A 13298-nucleotide genomic window follows, 5' to 3' on the forward strand; every position below is an offset into this window, starting at 1 on the left:
TTTGCTAAGCATTATTGCGACCGTTGCATACGTAGAATATTTCCATTTTATAACTATTCAATAAATTAGCATTATAAAAAAAAAAAGATTTCTTGGATGAAATTAAGATTTAATTGATATTTTATTTCAAATGAAATTTGAAGAACTATATTATTTAAGTGGTATATTGATTTCTTTATATTATTTTAGAAAATATCTGTTTATGTTATATTCAATTAAATTTAGGAATTTATAAAATGTTATATTTAATTTAAATATTTTATACGAAATCTAAAAACAATTACCAATTAAATCAAACATAAAATAAAAAACGAATCGAGTAATAAATATTAGAATTTAAGATATTCATCAACTTATCAAAATCAATTTGTAGTTTTTTTGTACTTTTACATTACCGTATTAATCATTTTCATCATCTTTGAACAATATATAAAAAAAAGTAAATAGAGATGCATTAGTAATAACTCGACTTTAATAAAAATAAAGATCTTTTATATCTGTTGCAAAATTTGTTAGCTAAGACATATTAAAATTTATACATTTCAAAAAAAGAAGTCGACATTTATGATTGCTTAAAGTATGAAAACAATGTTAAATGATGATTTCAGAGGCATTTTTGGTTATGCAAATATTCAATAATCAATAGGTTGTAAACTATCTGTATTAAATCACGTAATCGATTTAATAATATTATCATTTCAATTTCTCAAACTTGCAGATAATAATAATATGCCGATTTCAACATTTTTATTCATTTAAATATAGCTTAGAATTAAGCGCAAATAACAAAAACAATTTATCCATCAATTCGAAAACAGCGAGAGAGAAAAAAACACGCAGATCCCAGTCTGACTTAGAAACCGAAAACGGCATGGGTTTCACAGGAAACCAGGATCTGTATGTGACAGAATCCAAAACATATTCTTCATTTTTTTGTCTGAAACTCACTGCTTAAATCCTCCGTATTGTTATTGTTGGCCACTGAGGCTGGAGAAGGAATCGTCCGAGTTATCAGTCGCTTGCTGGTGGGGAGCGTACAGTCCCGTTCCACCGAGACCAGAGCCCGTTCCCATCGACCATCCTGTGTAGTGTGCGGCCGTAGCTGCCTTTTGTTGTTCACCCGAGACATTGCTCAGATCACCCACGACGCCCACATCCGCCAATGATACTTTCTTGGCTGAGAAATGACGTTTCCATGGACAATAGTTAGGACATGGAAGAGATTCGGGAAGCAAAACCATGAATCTTTTGGTAAACATCAGATCGTTTACAAGACCCAGAAGAGTCTGTAACATGTATCTATAACATGATGGCAAACCAAATGGCTCGTTGTTTATCGGATAGAGTTTATAAGGGAAAAAAACAGTACTTATGATTCGTAATTATATAAATTCTGAAAGAAACCAGCACTTGCCACAGGACGAGAGCTAGTATAAGGAGAAAAAAACACTATGACTTACGAGCAGTTATATTAAGGTCAATCAGTCCTCGGCTCAGTGAGTCGGCCCAAAGTCCAGATTTCACCTGGAAAGCATCCTTCTTTTGTTACTTGCACTACCATTTGGTAAACATACTACTACTAGAAGTTCCACGAGGATCAAAATCATGGTCGTCGTTTAAAGGAGCTTCACAGTGTTCACCAGATTCTTGATGCTTTGACGAAGACTTTGTTCCACTGGATAACTTATCTTGATCCTTACTGCAGATTGAGAATTGAAACCACATAGAGACAAGAATGCTAAATCATCAGGCCAACGGTTGGCCGCCAACCTCAGTTATATAAAAGACATGCAAGCAAAAAAAAAGTCCAGAAGTCAGAACCAAAAAACACAAATGAGCATCATTAACAGGAAAACACATTTGCAGAATCCAAGATATGTCAATTTTGCAAAATGACAATAACATCAGAAAAGCAATGGGTTTATATGCAACACCTGCCATAGTGTGAATCACTCTTCTTCGGACTGTAACTATGTTTGTCGCTTTTAAAACCATGCCTTGACTTTCTGAAAGAATCAATATCGTTCTTCTCCACTTCTCCGCAATCTCTATCCTTATAGCTGTCAAAGTTTCTCGAACCACTTTGATAACTACCACCATATGAAGCTGAACCAGACTTGTATGTTATTCCAGTTGATGAAAGGCCAACATACCTAAATTGAAAGTGGGACAGATCAAGGCTCCATAGAGACACCAATGACCTTAGAAATGTTTCTTTTCACTTTTAAATAGACTAACTTGTTACGATTTGATGCTGCTTTCTCTCTGGTTTCCTGGATTTTTTCTTTATTATTCAACAGAGCCACTATGTTTTCTGCCTTTTTCCTCACATTAATTCCCACATCTTTTCCATTTGGTTCCACATACTCGAAGCTTGTGAGTGACTACGCCAATGAAAATGAAAAATCAAGCAAACGAGAAATTATTTCTGAAAAAGACCCACATTCTCCAATTGTGAGCAATAAAAACCATATAGCACTGAATTCGAGGCAGGTACGTACAGATATTTGGTAAGTATGTTCAATAATCTCATCAACCGCACGATCTGATCCGTGTGAAATCAGATACTCTATAACGGCCAGTGCCTGATAGCAACATAATATGGGATCACACCAATAGCATAAACTGTGGAAAGAAATTACCACAGGAAAACATCAAGAAGATTCTACCTTATAGACATAACGCCAATCTTTTCCTGCTTCGCCTAACCTTGTCCATAGAACATTCATAACCATCTGGCACTCCGTGCTAAGCATATGGCCAACCAACACGAAAAGCATTATAAAATAAAATAAAAATGTTGAAAGTAGAATTGTATATAAAAGAATAGTTTTTGGGAACATAGCACATAAGGAGTAAACTGGGAGATTACAATTTCTTTGTGGCCTGAGCTATCTCGGCCAATGCAGAACCGTGGGGGCCCCAAGGTTCATTATCTGTAGAATCCAATACCTGCACTAAACACAAGTCAAAGATTTATTAACATAACTAGACCTCAATAATTTCATCATCAGCACACTCTGGGTTGGCCTTGAATGGTAGGAGTTTTTGGAGTTTTTAGAATCTAAAAACAAAAAAAAAACAACATTCAAGTTTTTACAAAATTACTTTTCCTAAAAACTTGGAAAGCCATTTTAGTGAAAAATTCAATGAAAAACCAAAAGCTACTTTTTTTGAGTTTTCAAATATTATAAAATCCAAAAGTCAAAAAACAAAAACTAAAAACCAAAATCCAAAAACTAAAACCAAAAACCCAAAATAAAAGCCATCTCCATTCAAAGCCTTAGAATAGAACCTGAGGTTGAACTCCAAGGACAAGATCAAACACAGAATTCAGGCAGATAGAAGCATACACATTGATGATCATCCAACACAATGGCCAGGTGCTAGCTTGTTCTACATTGATTTACGACGTATCAATCCTGGAGTGAACCTAATCTCTGGGCCAGTTTCCTAACTCGAACAGCGAAATCACAACAATAATGCAGCTTAACTACTCATTCTTACAGGCAATTTCATTTTATAGATTCGTTTTCAAGCATCAAGCTGAAACAATATTACATCGTAGAGAATTTGCCCGACAACCAGACAGACATTTCAGAACATATAGAGAGACGCTCGAGGACCAATTCTCACCTTTTGCTCGATCTCGGGGACCTTCAAAACCTTCAGATTCACCTCCCTCTTTCTGAAATCGGAAAAGCATCAAAACAAGACGATCATTTCAGGAAAATCAACATTGATTTCGATTTTGAATCGATCGGATCCAAAATCGAAGAAGATTAGACGGACTACCCGGAAAACCTACATTTCCCGAATCGTTTCATCGAAGACCTTCATGAAATCCATTTCGAAACTGAGGAACCAGGATCAACGAGTGAAACAAAACCTGCAAAATTTTTGGTGGGAGGAGAAATTGAGATCTGATCAGGCGACTGGTTCGGTTTGTTTTATTTATCGCTTTTTTTTTTTTCCTTCAATCAACGCTCTCTGGATCGGGAATATTACCCAAATAAATCGCAGCAATTTCAGGGTACACCACCAAAAAAAAATAATTTTTTTTTCTAATTTTAACCCACTTTTCGGTTGAAAAAGTCCAAAATACCATTTTCGTTTTATTTTTTGCGACCTTTTTGCGACTAACATATAACTCATATACAACTAAAATAAGACGGATGATTTTTTTTACCACTTGTTTGTAACTATATTTAGAATTAATTATGAAGTCGTAATAACGAAGTTGTTTTTGAACGGATAAATATCGCGATTCATTAAGGGTAATTTCGTCTTTTTATGGAGAAAAAAATATGTTATGTTTTTTGTGTTGTACAGGTGAAATAGATGCGACCCAAGTGGGTCATTTGAGTCAAGAACCCCTCTGGATCAGTGGTCCGTACAAACGGCCGTTGAGAAACAAAAACGGCACGAACTCCTTGCTTTTGTGGTCCCAATAAAACGGCATACGTGTTAAATCTTTGATAAACATTTAAACTTCGTGCCGTTTCTTCAATTCCTTTTTTTTTCACGATTCCTTTTCTCTTTTTTCCCACGAATTCCTTTTTTATTCAAAATTTAAAGAATCAAGATAATAACAATAATAATCATATTATTCAGATTTAAAATAGAAATACATAGAAGATTAATAAAATCATAAAATAAAAAAGAGGATGCAAAACAAGTAAATAAATCGCATTTTTGGTTGTGTTCTAAAAATCGTGTACTTGGAAAATGGAATTGCAAAAATCACACCGAGAACTTCATATTATTTGAGTAAATTATAAATTTAGTATCCATAAATTCGGTTTACAAAAGAAAAACGATAAAGGTAAAAATAAAATAAAAATAAAAATAATATTTCGATATATTTGATATCGGTTTCGTATTTTCAATTTTTTTAATTAGATTATCTGATCTTGATTTTATAAAGGTTAATAATATTCGAGAGAGAGAAAACACGAGGAAACGTGGGGTGACGAGGTGAGGAAAGAAGCAAAGTGGGTGAGTTTCACTTGGCCAGGCCACGAGGAAATATGCAAAGGAACGAGGGGCAAAGAAAAATAGGTTCAAAGAGAGCAAAGACGTATTCAAAGTCCGAAGAAGACGGTGAAGGTAAAGGTGAGCATTTCGTTATTCCGGTCTTGAATGACATTGGTTTTTATTTTGGGTTTTTGGCTTTAGTTTTTGGTTTTTGGTTTTTAGTTTTTAGTTTTTTTTTTGTTTTTATAAGTTTGTAAGTTCTTGAATGGTTAGAGTTTTTAGAATCCAAAAATCAAAAAAATTATCATTCAAGTTTTCACAAAATTACTTTTCCTAAAAACTTGGAAAGCCATTTTAGTGAAAAAATCAAAGAAAAATCAAAAGTTACTATTTTTTAGTTTTCAAATATTATAAAATCCAAAAAGCCAAAAATCCAAAAACTAAAACTAAAAACCCAAAATAAAACTCATCCCCATTCAAAGTCTAAAACTCATCCCCATTCAAAATCTAAAAAAATATGGCTTTTGGTTTTTAGTTGATTTTTTCCATAAAATAGATTTCCGGATTTTTAGGAAAACCAAATTTCAAAAAACTTGATTGTCGGTTTTTTCAATTTTTAAAATCCAAAAACTCCGAAAACCACTTCTCATTCAACACCTCAATTCAGATTCGAGTCGGAAATAATTTAGTTCAAATTCTTTCGAGTCTACAAAAATATATATCAATCAGTTATTATATTATATTCCATTCGGTTCGATTTCAGTTTTTATAAAGAACATTTTAGATATATTTTTTTTAAATCGATTTTTCGAGATTTTTTAAAATTCTATTCGGTTCGATTATATTCCAAAAAAAGTCGGTTTTATAAAAAATATCGTTTAAGAATTTTGGCTGGCTTGATTTAAAACGGTATCATATTTTTCGATTTTGTACGACTCGAATCCTCGAAATTGCACCGAAACCCAACAGGTGAAGGTAACGACGAGTGACGATTGACGAGAGCGGAGTAAGGTGTGTTATGAGGAGTGACGCCTCTCTTCATCACCCTTCACTGTCCCTCCTTATCCATAGTCATGACCTTAAATCTCGGTGTCCAAATTTATTGTGGATCAAATAATTGTTAAACGAAAATTGAATTTAGATGAAAAAAAATTTTAAGTTCTTGTTATTAACGTAATTCATACTTGACTAACCAAAAGATGAGTATTTAGAATTTTAGATATTTTACTTATAGATATTTAAAATTTGGAGATTCATGTCCAAATCATATGAAATGCTTTTTATATACATATATTATAAAAAAATAGAATATTGTAAACTTTCATAAATAAGCCGTTGATTCTAATATTTCACAAACATATAAAACTGTACATTTTTTTTATTATTATTACAATATATACTCTTCATCAAAATGTTATTTACTTTGAACACATAATTAATTAATAAAATTGATTATTATATGTAAAAAAAAGAGATTTTATACACTTCAGGCACGGATAACAAGTCATAAACGACCATCTATTTGTTTTGGAAACACTTCTATTTTCAAGCATTGGAAAATGTTGGCTTGAGTTGAGAATAAACCTTTTATTTCTAGTAGTGTTTTCTTGATTTAATTTTGGATTAAGTCATAATATATAAGTAAAAGTTTTTGGTCCATGAGGTAGAATCTCATGCCCACTTATTCTTCCTCTATTCCTATAGTTACCAGGTCTGGTCTCGGTTTGTTAGGCTCATCTTTGATAATCCACCGACGGATCTTCACCTAACCTTGAGTTGGATTGAAAGTTCGGGTAATGACCAATCCCGAAATAGAGGTCTGATAAGCCTCATCCTCCTCCAATGTTCGATCTATTTGATTTGGGCGGAACGAAACGCTCGTCAATTTTGGAACCAAGTTTTGACAGTTGCAGCTTACCATAAGCTGAATGAAATGGTTCGAAAACTGCATTCATTCCCTCCTTGGCTCCTCTCGGAGGTTAGATCCTGTTCTACTTGCGGATTGGTACTATGTCACTCTCTCACATCGTTAACTGTTGTGTAACATTTTGTTTGTCTCGTTCTTGTGATTGTAATGGTGTCATTTTGAGGCACATGTGTACTGCTATTGTAAAGGGTATTCGATCTATAATAGACTTATGTATAAAAACTACTCTATAGTTTATAAAATATTTACCTTTTTAACCAAAAAAAAAAAGTTTTTGGTCCGTCCACGTCACCTGCCTTTTTTGGGTCTCCAGCTGAGCTGGCATATGCGTCAAGAGACTCCTCGAAACTGGTCCATCATAAAAAGGCCATGGACTCAAACGTCGTCGTTCTGACATCCGAAATATGCTGTACCACGTACATTGGCGGTTTTAAATTCAAAAAGCAGTCATTAAATCGTGCAATTAAATCCCTTAAATCATAGTTTAGTTAAACAAAGAGGGTGATTAAATCTATGACACGTGTCTTCACATCATTCGACTCGTTCAGCTGAACCTTCCGGTCTCACGTGAACCATGACACAGAGTAACTCAATCTCGATGACGTGTCAAGGTATTATTTGCTGAGGAAAAAAGTGGCCAATGAAATTCAGTTACTTAAAAGGTTCACGTTAACCTGCCCGCACCTGAATTTTATCTCTTTTCTCCGTTCCAACCTGTTTCCTTCCCCTAGGCTCCTTTCCCTTTCTCTCTCTCCTCTCCCTCTTCCGCGAGGAAAGCAAAGCACTTTTTCTCTCTCTTGAAGCTGTTTCAGCCATTTTCGGAGAGTTTTCTGTGGCTTTCTTCACAATCTTCGTGTGGAAGACGACCTATACATACATGCATACATATATGTATCTACAGATGTATGCATAGGAGTGCTGGAGATATCGAGAGGGAGAGTGCGTGTGGGTCTCTTATGTTTAGCGGCGAGTTTAAGCTTCTTCAGACCCTACGCTCCATGAATCGGATTGGGTTCTAATAGAAACCCTAATCAGGCTTCAACTGTGATGACTCTCGCTACTGGTGGATGGCTCGATTTGACTTCTTCTTCCTCGCCTTCTTTGTAGTTATTACGGCGTTTGCTGTAAACCCTAGCTTGTGCTCAGGTCATGGATTTTCGTTAGTGGTGTCGGATTCGAAACTGGGTTTGGATTCGGATTTGGACCCGGATTCGGAATCGTTCCTTTTCCACCAGGATTACTCGCCGCCAGCTCCGCCTCCACCACCCCCGCACGGACCCTCGGTGTCTTGCGCCGATGATCTCGGCGGGGTGGGGTTTTTGGACACGACTTGTAAGATTGTCGCCGATTTGAACCTCACGCGCGATGTATACATTGCTGGGAAGGGCAATTTTATCATCCTCCCCGGTGTTAGGTTCCACTGCCCAATACCAGGTTGCTCCGTAGCTATCAATGTTTCTGGAAACTTCTCTTTGGGGGCCAAGTCTTCGATTATCGCTGGAACTTTGGAACTCACAGCTGGTAACGCTAGCTTTGCGAATGGGTCGGCTGTGAACACGACGGGTTTGGCCGGAGACCCGCCGCCAGGGATCGATGGATGTGGTGGGGGTCAGGGCGGCAGGGGAGCTTGCTGTTTGACCGACAATAAGAAGCTTCCCGAGGATGTCTGGGGAGGTGATGCGTACTCGTGGTCGACTCTTCAGCGGCCGTGGAGCTATGGGAGCAAAGGTGGATCGACGAGCAGGGAGATTGATTACGGTGGTGGGGGAGGCGGGCGAGTGAAGATGGATATTATGCAGTTTCTGGAGGTTAATGGCAGCATTTTGGCCGACGGAGCTGATGGAGGAGCCAAAGGAGGTGGTGGGTCTGGAGGAAGTATCTTCATCACGGCATACAAGATGTAATGACCCTTCCTATCCTTGTTTTTACTAGTTTACAATTAGTTCAATGAATTATAATCATTGTGGTGAGCAGAAAAGGTAGGTTTTTCAAATGGAAAACTGTGTGCTGATATAGAAAATTTTTCAACACTGTTGGTGATCATCTTGATTAGGAATTTCTCAAAATTATCACCTTACTTTTAACCTTGGTTGAGTTCCTGATAGAAGGGCATACATCTACACTTTTCATTTTTCAGTAAAATATGGTCGAAGTCGAACTTTGCTCATGAGTGGCTTATCTTATTTGGAAGTTCTTTGACTTGAATTTATCGAAGTCTTGTATGCTTATATATTTATATATATATTCCTGATGTTGCCTGTGACCGTTCGTAGTTGCCTTGGCTGTTGTATGAAGCACACATTCACACATGAAATTAATTAGCGTTTCCTTGTTGGTTCAAAGGTTGGTCGATAAAGTTTTTGCTAGATAGAGCTTATTGAAACTTTGTCTTTGGTCTACCAGGATTCTTGTTGAATATATCTCGGCTTTAGGCAGAGTCCCATGATTCTTACTCTTTTGAAGTGCAGGACTGGAATTGGACGGATCAGTGCTTGTGGTGGAAATGGTTATGGTGGTGGGGGCGGTGGAAGGGTATCCGTTGACATTTTCAGCAGGCATGATGACCCAAAGATCTTTGTGCATGGTTAGATCTCTCCCTTAAGGAAGTTATATTTTCCTTCTGCGACTAACTTTCTAGTGGTCCAGTCCCCCTTTATGTGGTCTCCACTGCACCTATTTCCTCTTGCAGGAAGGAATCTAGTTTAGTTTCTGGTTGTTTTCTTCACGATTAAGGTTAATGGATCATGAATGCTGATTTCAGAATTCTTTGTTTCTCATATTTGTTTATCTGACTTTGAGCGCTATTCGAGACATTTCTGCTGTAATTCCATGTATTATTAGCTGATAAGCCGTTAAATTTTCAGTTAACGAGCCTTTTGATCTTTGCATCATCAGTTATTTTGTTAACATAGGCATTAACTTGCGGTTCAGCTTTGAGCGAGTAAATGTTGTACTCATAAGCTTAATTGCATTTGGACTGTGTGAACTGACTATGTTCTCATACATGCAGGTGGATACAGTATTGGTTGCCCAGATAACGCAGGTGCTGCTGGGACGCTATACGATGCTGTTCCCCGTAGCCTTTTTGTTAGCAATTACAATATGTCGACAGATACTTATACTCTTCTCTTAGAGTTTCCTTTCCAACCTCTTTGGACCAACGTTTATATTCAGGATCGTGCAAGAGCTACTTGTCCTCTGCTTTGGAGTCGTGTCCAGGTATTAGAATATGGATTTTCAGCACAGAAGCCCTTCTAGCGTTCCTGTTTTGCTTTATCACTTTCTGCACTCTTCCATTTATGTTTAGAAGTCGTGATACTTGTATGCAAGGAGACCATCCATTGGTTCTGTCTGAACTCGAATGTCTTCTGTCAACAGTTTCTCTCTTGGCATGCTTTCATATTTCTTGAGCTGCTGAATGCTTTCGCCTATCCAGTATTTATTTCTGCAGTGGATAAATCTTTATGTAGGTCCAAGGTCAGATTAGTTTGTTATGTGGTGGCGTTTTAAGCTTTGGACTAGCGCATTATGCTACATCAGTGTTTGAACTGTTGGCTGAAGAACTCTTAATGAGTGACTCCACTATCAAGGTGACAGCAATCGTGCTTCTCTGTTTCCCTCTGTTGAAAATCATGGATGCAAATGCACCGTATTGTTATGCTTTGTGATTATGTGGATATCCGGCTGCTTCACTTTTGGGTGTATTACATTTTCTCCCACTCCAGGTTTTATTTCATTGCTTGCTTGCCTAAACTTGGTGTTCATTATGTTTTGTGATTATCTGGGATTTGCTAGGTTTATGGAGCATTACGCATGACTGTCAAGATGTTCTTGATGTGGAATTCACAGTTGCATATAGATGGAGGAGGAGATACAACTGTAGCCACTTCCATGCTTGAGGCTAGCAATTTATTTGTTCTCAGGGTACTTGAATTATCATTCTTGCTATTTGTACCTTCATACTGTTTGGGGCATGCCTTAGGATCTAATTTGTTGATATTTTCCCTTGGCTCTGAATGTAGGGATCATCTGTTATCCGGTCAAATGCAAATCTTGGAGTTCATGGCCAAGGTTTCTTAAATCTAACTGGACCAGGGGATTCAATTGAAGCACAAAGGCTTGTGTTGTCTCTGTTTTACAGAATTTATGTAAGGGCTTTTCCTGTGTTGGATTTTCTTCCTTTTTTTTTCTTCTTTTTATCTAGTCCTGCATTAGATGGCTTACTGAAATTTTGTGCAGATGTGAACAATAGTTTGTGGTTTTAGTTCTGAGACTAGGACAAGTATATGCATAATTTGACAAATACTTTTTTAAAGGTTATTGGCATTAATCTCTATAGATATAGGACAGACTTTGCGATGTAGGAGATAGTAATTAAATCTTTTCATGTGAAGGTTGGGCCGGGTTCTATTTTGCGTGGTCCTCTACAGAATGTGTCAAAAGATGCCGTGTAAGTTTGGAGGAAAACCCCATCCTCTTACTAAGTTAGTTTTAATTATTCTTTGGGGTAGAAAATAGCTGTATTAATGGTATTCATTTCCTGTTTAGTACTCCAAAGCTCTACTGTGAACAACAAGATTGTCCTTATGAACTATTAAACCCACCGGAGGATTGCAACGTCAATTCATCTCTGTCCTTCACTCTCCAGGTTCTTACTGACCACAACTTATATTGTTTCTAGTTTGAAAAATCTGTATGTAATTGTTTTCTATTGTAGATATGTCGTGTTGAAGATATTCTTGTTGAAGGCTTCATCAAAGGATCAGTAGTTCATTTTCACCGTGCAAAAACAGTAACCCTTCAATCCTCCGGAGAAATAAGTGCTAGTGGAATGGGTAATTCAAACTTTTTGCTTTATTTTTTTTGTGTGGATGAAGATGTTTTCATTCTATACGTTTTCATCTTTCTGCTGCATTTCTTTGGGCTTCTACTTCTGTTACACTTTGGTTTTCTCCTGTTTATAATAATTTAAGTTGCTTTCTACTCATAAAAGTTGGGACTTGGGGGAGAAAAAGATAAAATCTTTCTTTCTTAGTATTTTGTTCTTTTGTAACATACATGTGTTATTGCGTTAATTTTCCATACAGGGTGTAGAGGTGGGGTGGGTGAAGGTAAATTTCTTAGTAATGGGATTGGCAGTGGTGGTGGGCATGGTGGTAAAGGTGGGCGTGTATGTTATAATGGTAGCTGTGTAGACGGTGGCATTATGTATGGAAATGCAGATCTGCCATGTGAACTTGGCAGTGGAAGTGGCAATTATAGATCAGATTATTCTGCTGCTGGTGGTGGAATCATAGGTATGCTATGTCTGATATTTCGATGTTCGTCAATCATGAAGTTTAGATTGTCTTTTACAGTCCATGCAGAATAGTTGCCGATGACTGTTAATAATGTTGATCTAATTGTGGGAATTGTCTTTTGTTATCTTATAATATGTTTACAATTGATACCCTGTTAGCATTGGAGAAACTTGCCAGTGTTGCCATTCTTACCTAACAGTACATACTATGCACGTTTTTGTGGTTAACTTAGTGCCTGTAAAAGTGATACCTGATCATTGATTCTTTTATTTCCTATGAATCTGGGCAGTAATTGGTTCGATGGAGCAGCCACTATCTGGTTTATCCCTTGATGGCTCAATTAGGGCTGATGGAGAAAGTGTCAGGCATATGGTAAGAGATGAAAATGGTTCTAGCATAGGACCTGGTGGTGGTTCTGGTGGAACAGTCCTTTTGTTCTTGCATTACCTTGCTCTAGGAGAGTCATCTGTTCTGTCAAGTGGTGGTGGTTCTGGTAGTCCAGTTGGTGGTGGAGGAGGAGGAGGTGGGAGGATTCATTTTCACTGGTCAAACATTCCCACCGGGGACATATACCAGCCTATTGCTAGCGTAAAAGGAATGATCCATACAAGGTATGTACCGTGAAGACCTTCACCTCTTCCATGGACACTAATTTATTGTTTCTGTATGTATTAATTATTTTGAATGCATTCTATATTTGATTGAGCGATCACTTGCATTCGATGTGGTATTAACAGAGCAAATATATTTGTAATAATTAAAGGGGAGGACTGGGGGGAGATGAGGGTTACGCCGGAGGAAATGGCACAGTGACAGGAAAAGCTTGCCCAGATGGACTCTATGGTATTTTCTGTGAGGTACAAATAGAACATGGAATTGTGTTATTATCATCATATTGCGTTGGTGAAATATTTAAATTGGCCTTTCCTTCTTCGAAGTAATAAATTTAGTATTACACTCAAAGAGTTTATATGCTGCTCATGCAGATGGGAATCAATATTTACTCAGGGATTGGCTTTTACTCGATATCACAGAACTCTTTTGTACTTGAATAATGGTAATATTTTCAAAAAATTCCTTTTTTTTTTCAGGAA

General features: G+C 36.9%; 2 protein-coding genes across 7 annotated transcripts in view; one reads left to right on the forward strand and one right to left on the reverse strand.

Annotated features, from left to right (window-relative positions):
- Positions 1-772: 772 nt before the first annotated feature.
- On the reverse strand, positions 773-3980 carry LOC104799182 (clathrin interactor EPSIN 1). Of its 4 annotated transcripts, none has more exons than XM_010521567.1 (10): positions 3809-3980; positions 3637-3688; positions 2873-2952; positions 2670-2748; positions 2502-2585; positions 2239-2384; positions 1935-2153; positions 1641-1770; positions 1461-1524; positions 773-1177 (listed from the first exon to the last, which is right to left on the reverse strand). In XM_010521567.1, the coding sequence occupies exons 1-10, from the start codon at positions 3847-3849 to the stop codon at positions 969-971; spliced, it is 1104 nt and encodes a 367-aa protein (XP_010519869.1). In that variant the 5' UTR covers positions 3850-3980; the 3' UTR covers positions 773-968. The 4 variants fall into 4 exon arrangements, 3 of the variants coding, with proteins under 3 accessions (XP_010519869.1, XP_010519870.1, XP_010519871.1); XM_010521568.1 differs by having other exon boundaries at positions 2873-2957; positions 3809-3853; XM_010521569.1 differs by having other exon boundaries at positions 1085-1177; positions 1641-1699.
- Positions 3981-7646: 3666 nt separating this feature from the next.
- Positions 7647-13298, forward strand: part of LOC104799183 — a 9554-nt gene continuing 3902 nt past the window's right edge. The window contains exons 1-12 of one of the 3 annotated variants that reach the window (XM_010521571.1): positions 7647-8804; positions 9373-9488; positions 9915-10123; positions 10375-10494; positions 10700-10828; positions 10927-11052; positions 11299-11354; positions 11453-11552; positions 11622-11739; positions 11992-12201; positions 12494-12815; positions 12968-13061. In XM_010521571.1, the coding sequence (XP_010519873.1) occupies positions 7972-8804; positions 9373-9488; positions 9915-10123; positions 10375-10494; positions 10700-10828; positions 10927-11052; positions 11299-11354; positions 11453-11552; positions 11622-11739; positions 11992-12201; positions 12494-12815; positions 12968-13061 (2433 nt within the window). In that variant the 5' untranslated portion in view covers positions 7647-7971. The remainder of the gene's footprint in view (positions 8805-9372; positions 9489-9914; positions 10124-10374; positions 10495-10699; positions 10829-10926; positions 11053-11298; positions 11355-11452; positions 11553-11621; positions 11740-11991; positions 12202-12493; positions 12816-12967; positions 13062-13298) is intronic. The other 2 variants (XM_010521570.1, XM_010521572.1) reach the window with 2 other exon arrangements.

Source organism: Tarenaya hassleriana, unplaced genomic scaffold, assembly GCF_000463585.1.
Source record: "Tarenaya hassleriana unplaced genomic scaffold, ASM46358v1 Cleome6, whole genome shotgun sequence".
In the NCBI taxonomy this organism is placed as follows: Eukaryota; Viridiplantae; Streptophyta; class Magnoliopsida; order Brassicales; family Cleomaceae; genus Tarenaya; species Tarenaya hassleriana.

Excerpts from the sequence above, each read along its gene's own strand:
- LOC104799182 (XM_010521567.1), bottom strand. The coding sequence starts at position 3,849 with ATGGATTTCATGAAGGTCTTCGATGAAACGATTCGGGAAAT. Across the intron at positions 2,749-2,872 it reads GCTCAGGCCACAAAGAAATT|CACGGAGTGCCAGATGGTTA; the intron begins GTAATCTCCCAG and ends CCATATGCTTAG. Across the intron at positions 2,154-2,238 it reads GCAGCATCAAATCGTAACAA|GTATGTTGGCCTTTCATCAA; the intron begins GTTAGTCTATTT and ends CTTTCAATTTAG.